This window comes from Cricetulus griseus, chromosome X (assembly GCF_003668045.3).
Source record: "Cricetulus griseus strain 17A/GY chromosome X, alternate assembly CriGri-PICRH-1.0, whole genome shotgun sequence".
Taxonomy (NCBI): Eukaryota; Metazoa; Chordata; class Mammalia; order Rodentia; family Cricetidae; genus Cricetulus; species Cricetulus griseus.
In genome coordinates this window covers 59,602,413-59,623,050 of record NC_048604.1, presented here as the reverse complement: position 1 = coordinate 59,623,050, position 20,638 = coordinate 59,602,413, and the positions used below count along the sequence as shown (strand labels likewise).

Sequence of the window (20,638 nt, the reverse complement as noted above, 5' to 3'; positions counted from 1 at the left end):
CTGGGTATAACCAGTATAACCAGCTATACCTCATTAATCTTGAGGAACATAATTACATATGTGATTGTCATCAAATAACTATGATAGAAGAGTATTTTTTAGATCTAGAACTAATTTTAATGTATAAAACATGGAAGCATATATACTTTTGATCATGCTTTATTTTTTTTCTATTTTCACTTCTCATTTTGATCTTTACTTTTACTTAATGACTAATGTGAGGGTTTTGGAAAATGGTAGCAAGAAGTGTCTACTTGCAAAATCTTTTATAAGGTATCATTAATTCTTGCTGGATCCTACCAGTGTTTAAACAGGTAACAGCAAAAGCCTGTTCATTGTAGGGTTGTAAAACAAACACAATCAGGAATTTTTTTTATGGTACTCCTTATTTAAGTACTTTCTGGTATAATATTCATTTAATAATAATAGTAATCTGTGTCATAAAGAAAGCAAGTATTATCTCTAATTAGATATTCTGAAGTTAATAGTTTTGTTTTTCCATAAAAAGCATGTATCATCATCTCAATCAATAATATTCATATTTGCACTCTTAGATGCAGTGCACATTGACTTATCATTTGAAAAAAATAATGCCTGAATTGTAAAACCAGTTAGCTGCTAAGATGTATAGCTTAGTGATAAGGATTGACCTGAAATTATTTGAATGATCAATTCATGTTTAATAAACAGCTAGAAATTCAGATTGAATATGCATTGTTAATACCACATGGAAACTGCTTGTAAAGAGTTACTGGATAGTCACAATATTTTTGAATATGCACCAGAAGACTGTCCAACTGAACACAAGAAAATAAATTAAACAACACTAGTTCTTAAAAAAAAGAAAGAAAGTATTAAATGACCCATAGAAGGTAAATTTGATTTTATAGTTAGTATTATAACAAATCATTTGTTTCTGTCTATATCAATTTTTGTAAAATTTATTTAAAGAATATTGAAACTGTTCACTAACATTATATTGTCTGACACTAACATACTAATCTCTAGCTGTTCTGTAGTATACTTATATAGACTGTCCAATTGTAGTCAGTCATTCTTACTCATTTTTAACTGGTCTCTTCAGATGCATATGTCTATCTAAAGAATCCTCCTCAAGATTTTCTACCTAAAATGGGAGTGATTACAGCTTCAGGACTGGCAGGTTTGCTTTCAGCAAGAAAAGGTATGTTTGTACAATATATTTTCTCTTTCAATGCTATTACATTATTTCTAAATTTTACTTTCATTACATTTATTGGACAACATCAGATTAGGTTAGCATAAAATGTTTACATTTTGATTTCCTTTATTTTCCCAAGACAAGGTTTCTCTATAGCTTTGGAGCCTTGCTTGGAACTTACTCTGTAGACCAGGCTGACAGAGATCCACCTGCATCTGCCTCCCGAGTGCTGGAATTAAAGGTGTGCGCCACCACTGCCCAGCAAAATGTTTAGATTTTTACTGTACCATATTTATGTTTATAAAGGTTAAACTTGACCAAACTAACTGTAGTAAAGAATGAACAACAATTGAATGTCTTATGTTCTGCTGGTAAAAAAATGCAAAGTGATATAGGAATTCTGGAAAATTTATAATTTCTCATAAAATTAAACATACACTTATCTATCAAGCAACATAAGAATCACATCCCCAAGTATGTACTTACCCTAGATATGCTGGCTAGTCTTGTGTCAACTTGACACAAGCTAGAGTTATCTGCAAGGAGAGAACCTCAACTGAGAAAATGCCCTCAGAACATCCAGCTGTAAGGCATTTTCTTAATTAGTGATTGTTGGGGGGGACCCAGCCTATGGTGGGTGATGCCACTCCTAGGCTGCTGGTCCTGGGTTCTATAGGAAAGCAAGCTGAGCAAGCCATAAGATGCAAGCCAGTAAGTAGTACCCCTCCATTTGACTGTAGTTCTCATGTGAATGGTCAGATTCACAAGGTTATAATAAGGCTTGATGACTAGTTACAAAGACTCACAAAGCTTGGTGTGTAGTCATGGTCATGGATAAGAATTACTGCAATGGGAGGGTATAAGATGAAATTAAAAAGCAGGAGTGACATAGGGCAAAGTTTAGAAAAAATCAGTTATAAATTTTAGAAGTCTTTTTCCAGGGACTAATACAATGTAGTCTTAATTTCTCTAGTAAGAAGTTGAGATGATATGAATAAAGCCAAGCAGAAGAGTGGCCAAGGTTTCATTGAGGGCTAGTCACATAAATAGTATGTACCTAACAAAATTCCAGACTTCTAAGAGGAAAGGTTCTCAGATGCTAAAAGAAGCTTCTGATGGCAACAGTCTTGAGTTTACTGTGTGTTAAATCTTTATGCATGATATTTTAACAATCCTATTTTATATACACATCATCAATTTTAGCTGTCTCAAATCAGATTATTATTTCTTTATATGGAGCCCTTTTAAACTCTTTATATTCATGAAACATATAATAGGTTACTATAAACTGTAGTAACCTCAATGTACTATATAGGTCATTGGAACTGATTATCTCTATGTAACTGTATTTGGTATTTTTCTTCCAACTTACTTCTATATCTTATTCCTTGAATTTTGAAGGAAATTGTCCATAATGTATCACTTGATTTCTTAATTATAAAGTAGCAATCCTCTGGAAAGAGAGACTATTCTTTAGGTCATTTATCATGCTTTTGAATGTGAGAGCTAGAATAATCCATAACCTGGTTCTTTCAGGTTACAGCGCTCAAACTACTAGTGGTAGTGAAGTAAGCATAATAGATCTGAGGGTGTATTTTTAAAAATGATTTTTGATAGAATAGTGAATAGAGTGTTTTGTGCTTGGTATTTGAGTAAATATCATGAAACTTTTGTCTCAGAGAAATGTGCTATGTGTGATCAGCTATAGATCACGTAAACCTTATTCTTTAAATATGTTATAGTACAGTGAAAGGAAGAAAGCTATTTCTTTCTTCTAACGCTGTTGTATTGAAGATGGAAATCTAAAAGAAAACCATTTGTATGTTTCTAAGTGTATATCACATAGCTAATTAGTATCTGTGTTAATATTCTTCCTTAACTATAAAAGAACTATTGAACCTACATGAAACATATCATTTTGTAGAATTGTTTCTTGTATACAAGTAAGGAAAGAGTGAATGTCATTTTTTCCAATAGTTTATCAAAGAAAAGCTGCCATACACCACCATAATTTTGATGAGTTAAGAGATCCTAATCCTTGAGATTGTTAAATCAACTAAACAAAAATACTGAGGGAGGAGCAGAGTTGAGATTGAGTTTAGGATGTGCTTTAATTAGCATAAACTTTCTCCCATTATACCATAGAAAGCAGCCTTCCTACCCACCTTAGCAAAGCTCAGTCTATTGTAGACCTGACTTTAACAGGCTTCATTAAAAATAATTAAACCAGACAGAGAAAATACAAGGTTTGTAACATTTCACAAACTGTAAAGTTACCAGGAGACATTTTCAGGTATTTTTTCACCTTAATATTTTGATATTTCCTTTTTAAATTAGGGGCCAAAAAGCGGTTAGAGTTAACAGTACTTACTCTAGTTGAAAAAGCAACATGTAATTGCTTAGTCTCATTCAGACTGTGATATACCCAGACAGACATTTAGGATGCATATCATTGTGAAGCAGTGGTCTTGTAGTGAAAGATCCCCAGACTCCTAAGGGCCTCAGGATCCCAAGGAGCCCTCAGAAACTAGAGTCAGAAACCAGACCAAGAGCTGCAAAAGCAAGAGGGTTTATTGAACGAATGCGCATTCGGGTGTCAGCAATATCGGGGAAGCTGCACACCTCAGCATGGGGTGCAAGCTCTTTATATAGGAAAAATCCACAGATCAGCATACAGGCAAGGGGCACAAAGTGATTGATTACAAAGTAGGATCTCATGTTAGAGTGGTCACCCAGGTGTGGCCTGCTTTTTTACAAAGGAAAAACCACAGAAACGTAACCTGGAAAGTCCTTGATTGTCTGTTGGCCAGCCAGGTGTGACCCAAAGAGGGTTGTCTTGGCGATTGCCCCTGTCTAAACCATAGGATGTGCCTGGGGTTGGGGCCAACTTCCTTGTAATGGGCCAAGCCTGTGGGAAGCTTTTTCTCTCTGTGAACCAAAATCTTTCAAAACTTTTTCTCTCAGCAAACTAAAATCTTTGAGTAGGTCTAAGCTTCAGCTGAGAATGCTGTGTTTCCCACTGTTATACAGCATTACGGTGGTTCTGTGCAAGTGTTTAGGGGGAGTGTGAGGATAAGATACAAGCTCTGTGACAGGGCTTGATGCAGAACTTCTTACACCCAGGTTAATCAAGCAATTTCAGTTGACAGGCTCCTAGTGAGAACTAGTGAGCTCATAGTAAAATTCTCTTTGGAATTTTTTAAAAAGAGATTTTCCTGTCAAAAAAATGATATGAAAATGACTCTTAGATGCTTAGTTAAGGCACTTTTGAAAACGAATTAATTATGTCAAGCTAATTGCAATTAGTATTACTTCAGTATTCTGAATCAGTGACATGAAGAAGTTATGTACCTTTTGAAGTCCTTAGCTGATTGGTTAGTTAGATCCTTCACCTTTCTAAGTGTTAATCAGAGAGGGCATATAGAAGAGAGTCCATTTCACTTTAACCTGCTTTGATGAACACAGTAGTTGATTAATTCTGCTATCATGCTTTGTTAGATAGTTGAAAAATGTAATTATAATTTTACATTTCTTAGGACATGAAAAAATAATCAATCTTTTAAAAAAGAAGATAATTACTAATTCCTTTGTGTAGATAATTATTAGGTTCAGAACATTTTTCTTAAATTGGACATGATGGCTAAGGGACATTAATTGAATTGAGAGTCTTAAGGGCATTTTAGGTACCATCTTGATTGGTATTACTAACTAAAGAGCAATTTAACATAGGGTGATAGCTTAAAGAGGGGCAAAGAAAATATTACACTAAAAGAACATCAAGTCTCTGGTGGTATCTATTTGGAGTGAATGATATGTTTGAATCTCCTAGGTTCTAGGTTTAAGAAGATTGCTTATCCACTAGGATTAGCCTCATTAGGAGCAACTGTTTGTTACCCGGCTCAATCGGTAATAATTGCAAAGGTAAGTTCATTTTAAGTGAGAGCAGTGTTCGTTTAAACTCCCAATGTAATATTTAAATGTCACAAAAGTTATTTGATTTTCAGAGGCATGTAGTTGGAATAAGCTTTTGGGTTGGCAAACTTGCAGTAGTATCCTGTCATGGAAAATGCCATTCTTTATTTTATGATCATCACAAATAAATAGGATGAATTTGTGTAACTGTAGTTCAGCAATATAAAAGCAAGTTGACAGATCAAGTTTAAAGACACAATTGGAATTTATGGGGCGAAATACTGCTTCATAGTTGGACTATATACATTTTTTCTTAGTTAAGAGAAAATTATACCTGCTGGCAACTGCTTAGTTCAGAATATTAACACAATGCAAGAACAGCCAAATAATAATTTACAGAGACTTCTGAGGTTAAAAATATATAAACAAAGTAAATTTTGAAACCATTGGAACAAAAATATCTTCCAGCTCATTGTGATTGCTGTACATCAGAATAGTCTCCTAATAATTTGAATGATTTTACTGATTTTTTTCTTTTTACAATGATAGGGGTTAGTCCCAGAGTCCCAGACACTATGCTGGTCAAGCCATAAACTCTATCTGCAGGCCTTGTATTTTTATCACAAACTCAGATTCAGAAGCACAGATTTGGGGTATGCAAGTTTTTCTTCTTTTCTGCCATTAGTTATCAACATTTAATATTCCAATTCATACTTAAATATTGTTACCAGAAGGATGTTCTGTGCTTGTATTCTCACTGTTGTATCTCAATATTTTGAGAATGTTAAGGATATTCTGAACTCTGCAGTTTGTTATGTGATCAAGCTATAAAAGCTTATAACAGGAAAAGAACATTATTCATTAAATCTAGTTATACTTGAGAAAATTGCTGGATAAAGTGATGAATTTGTTTTAAAAGACTCTTTCGTATGAATTTACATGAGAATTAGCCACTCAAATTAATGTTGATGCTGAAGGAAAACTTAAGCTCATTTTACTTAACATTTATATTGATCTCATTTGCTGATAAGCAAAAGATGGCCCAGTGAAGGTTCCCAGGGACTGCCTTATCCAGAGTCATACTCAGCTTGAGTTATCCCACTTTTGTGTCTGTTAGTATTACCACTGGATGATGCTGCCACTGAGTCAACTCTTTTTCTCTTTACGGTAATTTCTCTCTGCATGTGTATTTGTTTTCATAAAAGTGATACCAATTCATCCTTAAATATAAGCATTACAGAAAAGTTTAGACTAGAAGAAATATAACCCCTGAAATATGCTTACATCCATAAAAATATCAGTGTCAAAATTCTCTTCCAATATTCTTCTAGCCATCTTTTACATGATCACATAGAAATAGAAAAATAGGTAAGTATGTAGATAAGAATAATGTCATGGTATAGATCTTTCTAAAGAGTATTACATTTGATTTATTTTAACAAAATAAAAAACTTAAAGAATTGAACTTTAATATTAACTACTAAGATTATTCTACAGTAAATCACCAAAATCTCTAACAATGAAACTCTTGCTTTTTGGAATCTATGTATATTATATATAATGTTTTCAGATTAGAATATACATATAGAGTTGGAGAGATGGCTCAGCTATTAAAGGCTGGGCTCACAACCCAAAATATAAGAATATACATATATGTACATATATAGATAGATAAGTAAATAGAAATAACATGGCTTTCTGAGGATTCAGAAAGTCTATAACTCCTACACTATCTAAAATTGTATGAAAAATGTGTATATATAGTACCTTTCTGCTTATTTGATATTATCAGGCTGGTACATAGCAATTACCTGAAAATTTGAAAGCAGTATTTATCTGAAATTTTAATTCAGATTGTAGTATGTCTATTTTATTGTTTAAAATGTATGTGTGTACATGTCCATGCACACGTGTCCATATATATGTACACATATGCACCTATGTACGCATGTGCATGTGAAAGCTGGAGGACAACCTTGAGTACCATCCTCAGGAACACTGTGCACCTCCTTTGAGGCAGGGTCTCTCTGTGGTGATATATCATTTATGATTTATTAAAATTTGCCTAAGGATTCAGAAAGCGAAGTCAGCCACAAGCTATAGAGATCAGACAGTGGTGATACACTCCTGTAAATCCAGCAGCCAGAAGCTAGGAAGTGTTCCTACACACCTTTAATCCTAGGGCTCACAATTAAGAGATAGATGGATCTCTGTGTGTCCAAGGCCACCCAGATCTACACAATATTGATCGAGTCCTAAAGAGAAACAGCTCACACAAACATGATCTCAGCACCTGGGATCACATGCCTTTAATTCCAACACTAGAGGGGTATAAAGGATAGGAGCAGGGTCTTCAGTAGTCAGTCAGTATCAGGGATTCATTCTCCAGCCACATTGAGGACAGGAAGACATTGAAGTCTCAGGATTCTCCAGCCACACTGAGGAGAGGTTGCAGTCTGAGCTTTGGTGGAGCCATGATTGCATTTCATTCTGAGGTAGAGTCAGAGCTAGTGACAAGCTGCTTTGCTTTTCTGATCTTCAGCTTGAAGTTTGAACCCCAATATCAATCACTTTATCTTTTATTTTTCATGCTACATCTCTCATTGACCTGGAGCTCACCAATTAGGCTAGATTGGCTTGCCAGTTAGTTTCAGGGATTGTCATGCCTCTGCTTCTCCAGAACTCGAATTACAAGTAGACACCATCCCACTGGACATTTTTATGTTGGTTATAGGCATTGAAGTAAGATGCTTGCAAAGCAAACACTTTACTGACTGAACCACATCCTCTAGCCCCCACCCCCTTTTCTCTATTTTACAGGAAGATTGTTCACTAAATATTAGGGTTTTTTTGTTAAGATCTTTCTTTCTTACAATAACAATATGCTAAATTATATTTTCAGTTTTCTAATACATGTTCTTTCAAATAGGAAAAGATCATTTTAAGTCATTGAAAAAACATGGTTGCAGAATCCACCTAGATTTTGTGTGTGTGTGTGTGCGCGTGCGCGCGCATGCATGTATGTGTCCCAGCTTTTTAAACTGCTAGTCTTAAAGCAGTTATATTTTAAACATTCAGTTTCAAATCTTTATAATGCATTTAATTTAGTTTTCCTAGAAATAATTTCCTAGAAATATATTTTATTGTACTTAAATTGTTTAGTTTCAAATAAAACTGGTGTAGAAACTTGTAGAAAAAGCAAATGTAAGATTATTAGTCAACTTGCAAAAGAAGTCATATTAAGTGAAATAAGCTGGATTCAGAAAGACAAATAATGAATATTTTCTCTCATTTGTGGATCCTAATTTATATATTGATGCATAAAACCAAACACACACATATGCATGTGACATGACAACACATATATGCACATTCATATATGACATGAAAGCATAAGTGAGTCCAAGGGAAGGAAGAAGATTCAAAGCAAGGGAGAAGGAATGGAAAGGGCTTGGGAGTGAATATGGTCAATGGACATGAAAGTAATTGTCTTTATGAAAATTATCATGGAAGAAATTTTCAAGGCAGTTTGGAAAAGGTGTTTTTTATATTGAAAGTAGCCACTAGTGATCAGTATTCAAAATTTTATGAGTATCTTTTATTATAAAATTAAAAATAATATTTCACTTGTGTTGATCATTCCATGATGCATCCATCCATTCAAAGATGATCCGTAGTTGTAAGACTAAGATTTCTTTATTCAGATAAACACCAGCCCAAACGCAAGCCAGAGTGTGCCCCGAGGTCGCAGGCTAGTGTGGCCAGAGAGAAAGGGCTTTTCCACGTGTGCGTGGTCCCCTAAGACTTGTCCCCGCATCATCTTGGACCTCCCCTGACCACGCCCTTACGGGCGTGTCCAAGCACACCTGTCGGGGCTACTAGAAGGCAGGGCTACAGTGTCTCCCTACACACTTGGACTGGAGAGATGGCTCAGTGGTTAAGAGTACCGTGGTGATCTTCAGAGGACCCAGGTTAAGTTCCCAGCACCCACATGGCAACTCACAACCATCTATAACCCCAGTTCTAGAGGGTCTAATGCCCTCTTCTGCACAAGCATCGCACATACACAAATGTATATGCAGGCAAAACATTTATACACATAAATTAATGGTAATTAATAAGTAAACACAAATCTTAGAAGATCTTCGGCTACTTAGACAAGTCCCCTTAAAGTGATATCAGATAACAGCTTTTCTATTGTAAGTATTTTTCTTTCTAGAAAGAAAGGGCTGACAGCTTTCAAAACAAATGATAATCTAAACTGTAGTTTGCAAATAAAAGCCTCACTCAATATGATACTATTCTTTTTTAAAAACATTTTCCTAATAGTAAAATAGGGGCTGAGATTTGGCTCCTTAGTAGAGTGCTATGTGCAAGCCCTGGAGTTCAATCCCTAACACTATAAAATTATGTTAAAACAAGTAGGCATAACTTACATTGATATAATACTGTGAAAGAAATTATTTATTTGTTAGCATTTATAGGGAGTTACTCCTCATTTTTTCATATAAGATTTTGAAAATAGTGCTTTATTTTATGTGAACTAGACATTGATATTTTTATGGTTGATTGCAACTTAGGTGTCCATATAAAATACCTGATCTGAATTGAAAAGTTTTTATTTTAACTATTTGAATCACTTTTTTTGTAGATAACTGGGAAAAAGGCATATACCACAAGCCAGCAAATTTATCAAGCCATTAAGTCATTGTGGACAAAAAGCAGTGAAAAAGAATCACTCCCAGAACCAAAGGAAGAAACTAAGGTAGACTTTAAATAAACCAAAAAAGGTAGTCATTTAATTTTGGTTTGAGTAAGAATTGGCTTATATTGATGACACTACAGAGAGGTCAAAGATAAAATGGAGATAAATGAAAGACAACAACTTGGTATAGCATAATTGTATATTCTTTTAGTAAAATAATTTGCTTCTGAAGAAGATATCTGTTTTTGGTAAACAGGTAGGAAGGCCTGATGAAATATATGCCAAAACACCTGACTTGAAACACTCAGTGTCTTTTCCAGAAGAACTTGCCTCTGCAACAAAGATGAAATCGGAATCCACTGCAGGTTTGTTTGGAAGTTTTAATTTTGTTTTCATTTTTATTAAATAATTTTAGAGCATTATAGTTGATACTTTGAACTTACATGTTTTGTCTCTTATGTGTATGCTTTGAATTTCATTTTTGGTTAGGAGGGCCCTAGATACCTGAGATTTTTCTTTTAAATCACCACGTAGCTATAATACAAGTCTCCATGTGTGTGGGTATAGAGTAGTACTGTCAGTATGATGGAGTGAAGCATTTAATATCACTTTATAAATGTGAGCTATTTTATCAGGAGGAGGAAAGTGTACCTTTCAGAATTCTATCCACTGACAGGTATGAGTCACACCTACATAAAGCCTATCAGCTTTCATTTCTCATGCTATTTTCCTGTCAGTCTCCTGTCAGTCTTAGTTTCCACTATCGGTGCTTTATTACATTCAGGTACCAGGAGAAACTGCAACATGAAATAGTATATATAGCACTGTTAAACTTTGCTAGTATTCACTATTGACAATTAATAACTTGTGGGACCAAAGAGTATTAGTTATACTTTCTAAAGAAATCCTACTATGATACAAAAGAATGTAGCCAAATATTTCAAACCACTTTGACAGTCTATTCACACAAGCCTGTCTGCCACAGATTTGCATAGATTTGCCTTTCTGTACAGTGTGAACGATTCAGCCCATAAGCTGCCTCATTGCAAAGGAAATATGCCAGATTCAGTGCAAATATTACTGCGATCTACCCCTTGTAAAGCATATACTATGATATAGACTGCTTTTAAGTATTATACTCAAACCAGCAATACAATGCAAAACAAAAACCCACCTCTGATGTATTGGTACTTATTCCCATTTCGTGATGGAATGTCTCTTAGTATAAATAGCTTTTATCTTCAAATTGTACAACTTATCAGTAGCAGAGACACGTTTCTTGCTCATCTTCCTGACCCCACAGTCCTGCCTTTTCCCATTGTCTCCAATTTCCTCTATTCTCCTACACCTCTCTGTCTCCATCTGGTGGTAGGCTATGGGTCATGCCTGTAAGCCACACAATTGGGAAGCTGAAACAGAAGACTTTGGAATTGGAAGCCAGTGTGGGCTCTTACTTATTTAGTGCGATCCTACACTAGTCTGGGCTACATACCAAGACCCTGTCTCAAAAGACCAAGATGATAATAACAATAGTATAAGACAAGATTTGTTACCAAATAGCAAAACCTGACTTGAATATTTTTCTGTCTTTCCTTTCTAATCAAGATAAGTTATACAACTTTTAAACTTTCTCTGAGCATATCTACAAAGGATATAATATATGCAGTCATTTTTCTAAATGTCTGTCAATTCCCAAGTATCTTGGTGAAGGTGAAACCAAATACAGCTTAAAGTAGGATTCAAATCATTCCCATCCAGTATTTGTCCTTATCCATCTGTGATTTGGAACCTGTTTCCTGTCATAGATGATATGGTACATGAAGAGCATTCTAAGGAGACTTGAAGTGAGACAGAGATACCAGTGATATTTATGATTATTACATGTCTTAGTTCATGCTACTATAAATAGGAATATCATAGACTGTATTGCTTTCATTCAAGAGAATGGAAGTTCAAGACCAGGGTGCCAGCATGGCCAGGATCATAGAAAGGTACTCTTCTGGCTCCTAGGCAATTGGTGTCTTGTATCCTCACATGTTAGAGAAGAGAACCAAGCATATTGTCAAGACATCTCACAGGGCACAAATTCCACTCAAAAGGACTTCATCACTTCATCTAATGCTGATTACCTTCAGAGGTCTTGCCTCCTAATACCATCACATTGGTGGTTAGGGTTTCAGTGTAACAATATATCTTTGAGGGTTAGTTATCTCAGCCTTAGAATTGAGCATTTCTCCATTTCACATGTAATCAAAAAGTTCCATGACATGGGAAACAGTAGTCTTGTAGACCAGGCTGGTCCTGAACTCACAGAGATCCACCTGCCTCTGCCTCCTGAGTGCTGGGATTAAAAGCGTGCCACCACTGCCTGGCTATGATCACAGGTTTTGGGATAAGACTTGAAGGTGAATACCAAACCGAGTATTTGAATATTCTATTACATGGAATAAGAGACCCATCATCATTTAGGTTTAGTTTCCCCATCGGCAACTCAGCTTCCTCACTCACAAACAAAAAGAGAATAATACTTCTCATATGTTTGCTGTGAGGGTTAAATTCTCCGTCTCCCCCTCATGCACACATACACACAACACCCTGACACAGAATCTCAATATGCATTTCAGACTAGCTTTGAACTGCTGGAAGTCCTCCTGCCTCAGCCTCTTCAGTGCTGCGTGAATCCTCTATCTAGATAGACTATATAGACTATGTGTTTCTGAGGATTAGAGTTCTAAAGGTAGTAGGTCCTTTCTAGTTTAGGAAATTTGCATGAGTCAAACTGTGGCCAAGAATAAAAATTAAAATTAAATTACTGTAGAAGTGTTAGAGGGCTTAGGAAATTTGCATGCATTGCTAAGCAAATCTGAAAGCAGAAGACACATAAAATGACTTGTCATGTACCTACTAATGTCTCTGCTTAACAAACTTTTCTTAGAGAGATGGCTACTGGCAGGTTGCCCATGCCCCCATGGACAACCCCACAGCTATGTCCATACAGGCAACATTAATTGGATTCAGTGGATTATTTAAGAAAGAAAGGAAGGGGAAAGAGATGGAGAGAGGGCGAGAGGTAGAGGACTTGAAGTTGGAAGGGGGTTATATCAGGGTGAGGGCCTGAGAAGGTAATTAAGAAACCTCATATACATCTATGAAGGCTACTGATGATAGGTTTCTTATGCTTCAGTAGATGGACCTAAACATGCACATATAGGAAGCACTAACAGGACTTAGTTAGTGGTTTATCAAAAATAAATAAATAAAAGGGCTAGAGAGTTTGCCCAACAGTTGAGAGCATTGGCTGCTCTTATAGAGTACGAAGGCTTGATTCCTAGCACCCACATGGCAGCTCATAACTGTAACTCCATTTACAGGGGATCTCATGCCCTCTTCTGGCTTTTGTAGATACCAGGCATGCATGTGGTATGCTGATATACGTGCAGTCAAACAACTGTTAATAGTAACAATGATAGTAATAATAATAATGGCAATGATATGAAGTTGGGGACATGTTTGGGAAGATATGGAGGTGGGAAATGGGAGGCAGATAATTCTTATGTAGCATTGTGCACATGCATGAAATTCTTCCCACCCCTAGATAGAAAGCAATAACCAATCAATGGCTACTGAGAAAGGAAAAATCTGTTTTCTCCAGGGACAAGCCCCACGACAGATTATCTGATCCCTTATGGTCAGCCCTAAAAGTGTACATATGAGCAATAATGAACATGGTGGGTGTGTGTGTGTGTGTGTGTGTGTGTGTGTGTGTGTGTGAGAGAGAGAGAGAGAGAGAGAGAGAGAGAGAGAGAGAGAGAGAGAGAGAGAGAAGGAGTCGGCATGGTGGGATGGATTTCTGAAGTTAGTAAGTAAGAGTAATTGCTTTCATAGAGTCTCTTTAGATTTTTGCATGTATCTAGACCAGAATTTAGGTAGCCACAATTTTTACTCAAAGAAAACAGAAAAATTATGTATGTGTGTATGTATGTAATAATATTTAAAGAAGAGGTCATAAAGTTGAAAGTGGAGTTTACGTGGGAGGAGTTAGAAGGCGAAGGAGTGGAAATACTATAAATACAGTACTCAAAAAAAATTTGAATAAAAACTTTCAAAAATAAAGAATTTAAGAAAAGTTCAAAAAGACTTTTCCCATTATTGAGCAGTGACTGCCACCAGGTAACAGTGAAGATGTACGTGAGAAAAGCTGCTAAGTGCAAAACCACTAGCATTTCTTTACCCATTTTTAGACACTTTGCAAAAGGTTTTCAAATGAAATTTAAATATGTAGTAATATATAAGCCTTGCATGCCACCATCATGAACCAGGAAGCCATCTCTTAAAGGAGCCACACATCTGCTTGCTGCCAGCAAACAGAGCCTACCTGAAAAAAAATGTGGCTACCAACAAGCTGTTTCTGACTCTCTTTTGTGTGTCTATAATCCTTTTTTTAAAGCCTTCTCAGACTTTATGTGAATGTATGTGCTCTGTTATAGTCTCTTAATCTTTATTTTCATTAACCACGTGGAGTTTATTAAAGGGGAAGGGAAGAAGAGAAGGGGGGAAGGGACAAGAAGGGTGGAGAAGGGAGAGTAAGAGAGGTGAGAGAGAGAGGGAGGGGGAGAGAGAGAGAGAGAGAGAGAGAGAGAGAGAGAGAGAGAGAGAGAGAGAGAGAGAGAGAGAACACATGGAGGTGCTCGCTTAAAAGGGGAAGCTTGCACATGTGTACCGAGTCCTTACGCAGCCTGTAACTCATGACCTAGCCATGACAGGGCCCTTTGAGCTGCCTAAGTATCTGCCTGAATGCTGTATGTGTGTCCCACCCATTGTCAGGGGGCAGTGAGCATAATGCTGGGTTCCAGCACTCCTACCTCTTGTTATTATTGAACAGGTGGGGAGTTAGGCATGGCAGGTTAGGGAATAAGGGCATCAAGTTCTCAACACTGCTTCCTGAGAAAGCTGTAGTGTTGCCATGTCCTGGGGTAGCTGGTTGTTTCATTGCAGTCCTGGCTGTATGGAACTCTAGCACCTCTTTAGACTTGGCAAGATGTTGGCAGAGCAGAGGACAAGGCTAAGTTTAGAAAAAAATTTCTTAGGTCCTGGTACTTTAGGGGAAGATTGTAAGAAGAGGGAGGGGTTCCCCAGGGGCTCCCAAGATGAGGGAAGGGAGTCCCAGGACCAGGGAAAGATTGAATAATATTTGGGGTGAATCTGACCTGTTTCAAGAATCCTTTAAGTTTGTGAAAACATAAGTTTTAGACACATTAGCTTTTCCATTGTTTATGATCTGTGCTGAAGTTTGCATTGGAGAAATGGCAGTGTACTCATGTCAGAAATGATTTGGCTGAAAGCATTAACATTTTTAAAACTGTCAGATATCTTTAGCATAATGAAAAGCACTTTAATCTTGACCTTGTAGTTATTGGATAGTGGTATAGTATATTGTTCAGTACCCTGTCAGAGTTGGATTAATACCTTTATTAATATTAAGACTATGAACAGTAGCATAATGAGAAAGAAATCTGATAACTTGCATTTGTATACATTAAGTTAATTATACTTTAAAACTCTTTTTAAACAAAGGAAGGATAAGAAGTTATACTGAAGCCAACAGCCTTCAAACTGCATTAGAGTTCTTGAGAAGGATAAAATTTTACCTGAATTAACTATTAGAGAATGAGAGAGACTTGCTATCTGACCACATGGACAGCTACCCCCAAGCCAACCTCTATAGTTGTTGAGGGCAGAGGCTTTAAGGACACCTGCCTTCTGCTGATAGCATGAGACCTGTGGATTAGGAGCTGTAGGAAGACTTGCCTATCATTGGTCCAAACAACGTGGAGACGTTGATTCCACCATCCTCTTGTTCATGGTCCGAAGAATCCTTTGCAGCAGTTGAGGTGAAAGGCAAGATCGCTCAGTGGCTGGCGTTACCACTTTTGTGGGTGGAGTACTTCAGTGTCCAGTCTTCTTTGGAGGAAATGGGCTGATGCCAGCTGCAGGCCTGTCTCTCTGTTATGGAAAGCTTTTTTAATAAAACATTTTAAATGCCATATTCTCTAGATCTCTGAGCATTTGAGGGCTGTCTGTTTAGTATATCTCAGTATATAAAATTTGTCTTTATTTACTTGCCTTAAGCACATAGGTGGCTAGGTAAGGCTTTATCCCTGTAAATTTATATGGCTACAGATTAGTGTGGCTACACTGTCATTAGGGTAGGATCTGTCTGGAGAACTCGATTGAAGCTGAGAGGTTGTTTAAGGATATTTTACTCAGAGCCCTCCAGTTGGAATGCAACTGGTTTTAACTTAGTAGGTTAGATTTATGCCTGTAAAGGACAAAGAATAGAGAAGAATCCCCTTTTGTAATAGAAGCTTAACCTTTGTAAACAGCTTAAAGGAAGGACTGGGTGGTGTAAAAATATTTTGATGAGTTGAAATAGAGCTTTATAACCTTAAATTTTTATCATCATTTAAAGATACATAACAATTTAGAAATATTTGAGACTTCGCACAGTTGTATTTAAGTTTCAGAGTTACCTTACATTCATATATATATATATGTGTGTGTGTGTATATATATGTATATATATATATATATATATATATATATTTAAATTTAAATCACATGTACAGAGACAAGCAGATATATCAAACAGGACTGGATAAAAGTAAAAAAGGGACAACCAGAGTCTGATTTGGACATTGTAGCAAACAGACAGGAGATTTAAAGAGACAGAGAAGACTTAAAACTGCCAGTGACAAGAAAGCAGAGCCACTGCAGATGGCTGGCAAGGTTTTTGCATGAAATGTGGGCCCTACCAGGTCTTGGGAAGGCACACCACTCCGCAGACAAGCCATGTGCAACAGAGCCAGTGAAAGAAGAAATTAGAGACAAAGAAATAAAAGGCAAAAAAGTAAATGGATTATGTTTGGCAGGGTTGGCTAACCCACCCCTCTGCCTAGGCATAGAGTGGGGCGGACCTACGACTAGGCCACATGGTCAAGATGGAGGCTGCCATAAATATGTTCCCGTCCACTAGCAGAAGTTAGAAAGTTTTGAGATATAAATTGGTTGGCTTTTTTCTTCACAAGTGAGGCAAAAAGATTTGTGAAACCAACGGGACACCAGGGTCCTAGGGGCACAACATCCAAAAAGACCACTGTAGCTCTAAGAAACGAATGCACCAGTCTATGGCCAGTACTGGGTTACAAAATCCGAGAGGTCCCTCCTGGGTCTGAGGAACAAATGTATCAATCTGTATGAGTGGTGCTAGAGTACAAAACCCAAAAGTCTCATTCATGGGAAAAAATGAAAAAAGATGCTGCCTCAGGCCAGGGCACTGTGAGCCACTGGCATCTGCACTGAGAAGAAAAACAGTAGAAGGGCAGCAGAGAAAGGACAAACAGGACAGATATTTTGAACAGGAGCATAAGATGTCTATGAAACAGGACATTCCCAGGTGGAAGGAGGTTCCCGCCCTGAGACAGGGTTAGCCATGTTGGGAAGTGGCAAGACACCATTGTGGCAGGCGGGAGAGTTTTAGCAAGCCAGGAAGAGGAGGGAAACAGACAAGTTCAAGGAAAGAGATTGTTTAGCAGAGAGGTAGAAGGAAGCTTAGATATATGATAACTCCATTTGCCTGCCTGCTGGCAGTAATTGGAAAGGTCCCATAAAATGTTCTGATCTAAAGAGCCGTTGAGTGGCCAGTTTGACATATATTGCTCTTGGAGCTCATCAGCACGAGAACACAGCCAAGGGCAAGGCCTGACAGGACTCAGTCTGATAGAACTCAGCAGTCCAGAAGACCTTAAACAGTAACCACTGGAGGCTTAAAGCTGAATGGAATGTACTGCTCAAGGAGTGCGGTGCTGAACCTCATCTGTGGGAAATAGAACAGAGATGATGGTCAGTGAGAGGGGTCAGCTGTGGCCTTAAAGACTGTGGCTGGAGGCTCCCCCGCTTCCAAGAACACCAGAAGGTTTGTGGACAATCGGTAGTCAATCCTTTGGGTTCAGGGAAATGTTTGCCGTGACTGGGAGAGGGGGTACCTTACCAGAATGCAGCGAACAGGTAGATGAAAAGTGGGTTGTCGGTTCGCCATCAGGATCCTCGAGTGTCTCCAGCTGCCCGCCAACAGGTGACGGGAGAGATTACAGAGAGAGCCTGAGCAGGTTTCGACACCAATGTTGTTCTTTTGTTTAAATTATAGGCACAATGGAACACGAACCAAAATATTAATTAACCATATGGAGTTTATTGAAGGGGAAGGGAAGAAGAGAAGGGGGAATCAGAGAAGAGGGGCAGAGAAGGGAGAGCAAGAGAGGAGAGAGAGAGAGAGAGATGAGGGGGCAAAGGGAGAGAGTGAGGGGAGAGAGAGAGCTAGTCTCTTAATCTTGACCTGAAAAGGTTACAGCATTGCGGAGAGTTCCCTTGTGCTTATCTGTAGATAATCCTACTTAGCTCCATGTTTTTAAATGCTGTATAGCTGGAACTGCTATAAACCAGTTAAGTCCTCCTGTGAGCTGTACTGACACATTCTAGCTGCCTACCCAGTATTTCTACTCTTATGTTGGGTCAGTAATTCAGATTCATCACATCCCAAAGTTAACATTTCATTTGCTTTGCCCGGAATCTACTTGTATCACTTTTTTTTTTTTCTGTCTCAATAAATGTCAGTTCCATTTTTCTGGTTTCTCAAGTTAAACAGTCAGTCCCTCTAGGCAATCCTGTTCGTTTTACCTTCAGAATTATTTAGAGTCCTTTGTCATAATTCTCACAACTGTCACCATGAAGCCCTTCAGGGAGCAATGCAGCGGCTTCTTATCCTCTATGCCTACTACTTTGTTCCTCTATGGTCTCTTTTACCTAGGTAAAAATGCTCTTATTAAACACAACTATGTCACTTGTCTACTTAAAATTGCCTTGTCAATTTAAACAAAAAGGTGACTCTGAGCTAGCCTGAGCTCTTCTTCTTTCAGCCACTGACACCTGTTTGTCTACTGTATTCCAGCCATGTTGTACTGGGTTCTCAGAATGCCTTGCCTTTAGCTTATCCTGGAAGTCACTTCTCACAGATATCTACAGAGCACATGTCTGCATCTCCCTTGATTCTTTGCTCAAATATCACCTTTCTAAAACCCTTTCTAAGCAACATGATTTAAAATTGGAAATTACTCAGACACTTCATGTGTCCTTCCCTGATTTTGTGTTCTGGGCTACACCTAACCACCATAGGATGTACTGTGTATTTTACTTACCTTGTCTGCCTCACCCATGCTAGGCTCATATTGAAGAGATTTTATGTTTTGTTTAACTGCTACATTCCCAGTACCAAGTATAAATGTCTAATTTTTCACTTGAATACTTTATCAGGCACGACACAGTTTATACCTGACCCCAAGCTCCTGGATCATGGACAGTCTCATCCAGAAGATAAAGATATGTACAGCACTAGAAGCTGAAGTAGATGGCAGTGGGAGCCTACATAGAGAAGATGTCCCAAGTGACAAAGAATGGTGACACATCATGTAATGGATGGGTAACTGACAGAGCATGACTAGAAATTTTTCCATGACATTTTCAAATAAAGAGTTTGGCCAATGTTACAAGTGGTTAAAACACAAATTAATGACTACAACACAAGTAATGTTAAAAGATTGAAGAAGCAACTGAAGTAGAAGTGCTAGGAGTACATTTCATGACTTGTAAGAGAACTTATTAGAAAGCAAAATAGAGTGAAGATAAAAATGCCTATGAGACTAAAATCTGAAAATATGCATATGTAAACATACATATACATATTGAAACATATATATCTGCTTCAGTTTTCCCAATTATTGCCAGTTAACTTAGAATGCTGGATAGAAGGGTGTGGTTTTTTTTTCCCAGAGTTGGAATAAAATATCCATATTTTATGGCACATGAAGTTGGATTTATGTCTTTGTTTTATTTAGTTTAACCACTCTTAGATGCCTGAAAATATCTGCTTAAAAGACCATCTACTACGCTGTCCTAGTACTGCTTAGCAATTTTGCTATTGCTTCCTGGATATTGTGCTTTTCTGTTTCCTTCCTCTCAGGCCTCTTAAACCCATCCAAGTTGTCTGTGTTCCATTTTATAGAGCAGGAATGTACAATACTTAGATCTGACCATTTCCAATGCAACCAGTCATCAAACTTCCAGAGTGACTCTTTGCACTCACTCTTTCCTAAGATGAGTGTTCCTTCTCAGATTCCCGTTTTTCCATTTTTACTGGGCTGTATTTCATCCTGTTTAACCTTCAGTCTTCGGTTTCTCTTCACTCAGTTCAATCCCTCAACTGGTAAATAGATTTAGTTTTCTTTTTCTTTTTTTTAAAAGAAAATCCAAAAGTACAGTAAAAAAAAAAAAAGAGCGAGAGAAAGCCTAACTAAGCCTCTTCTCTCAAACTGTCATTTCTCTTGCATATATTCCTATAATTTATGTACATCTTTAAAAAGCTATTAATGTGTAAATAAAGTGAAGCACATTGATTATCAATAATATTTTAATGACCATCAAAACCATTGTCTGTTAGTTATTTAGAAGACTAGCAAGTATTGTTTGATTATTAAGGATGCTTCAAACCTCAGTCACTCCTAACACTGCCTGCAGTACTTTACATCAGTACTTTCTTACTGCATCAGCATCTGACATGTTGATGAGCTCAGACCTTGTATTTTACTTCGATGTCTATTAATTTTCATGATCAAATAAACAGAAAGCTGGAGAGATTGCCTAGCAAGAAAAAGTGTTTTCACTGAGGCCTGATAACCTGCATTAGAGCCCTGAGACCAACATGGTACAATGAGAGAACTGAGTCTTACAGG

At 37.3% G+C, this 20,638-nt stretch overlaps 1 protein-coding gene across 2 annotated transcripts in view; it reads left to right on the top strand.

Annotated features, from left to right (window-relative positions):
- Positions 1-19,722, top strand: part of Apool (apolipoprotein O like) — a 59,652-nt gene extending 39,930 nt beyond the window's left edge. For both annotated transcript variants that reach the window (XM_027432979.2, XM_027432978.2), the window contains exons 5-9: positions 1,085-1,183; positions 5,010-5,101; positions 9,744-9,857; positions 10,054-10,162; positions 19,164-19,722. In XM_027432979.2, the coding sequence (XP_027288780.1) occupies positions 1,085-1,183; positions 5,010-5,101; positions 9,744-9,857; positions 10,054-10,162; positions 19,164-19,252 (503 nt within the window). In that variant the 3' untranslated portion in view covers positions 19,253-19,722. The remainder of the gene's footprint in view (positions 1-1,084; positions 1,184-5,009; positions 5,102-9,743; positions 9,858-10,053; positions 10,163-19,163) is intronic.
- The last annotated feature ends 916 nt before the right edge of the window (positions 19,723-20,638 follow it).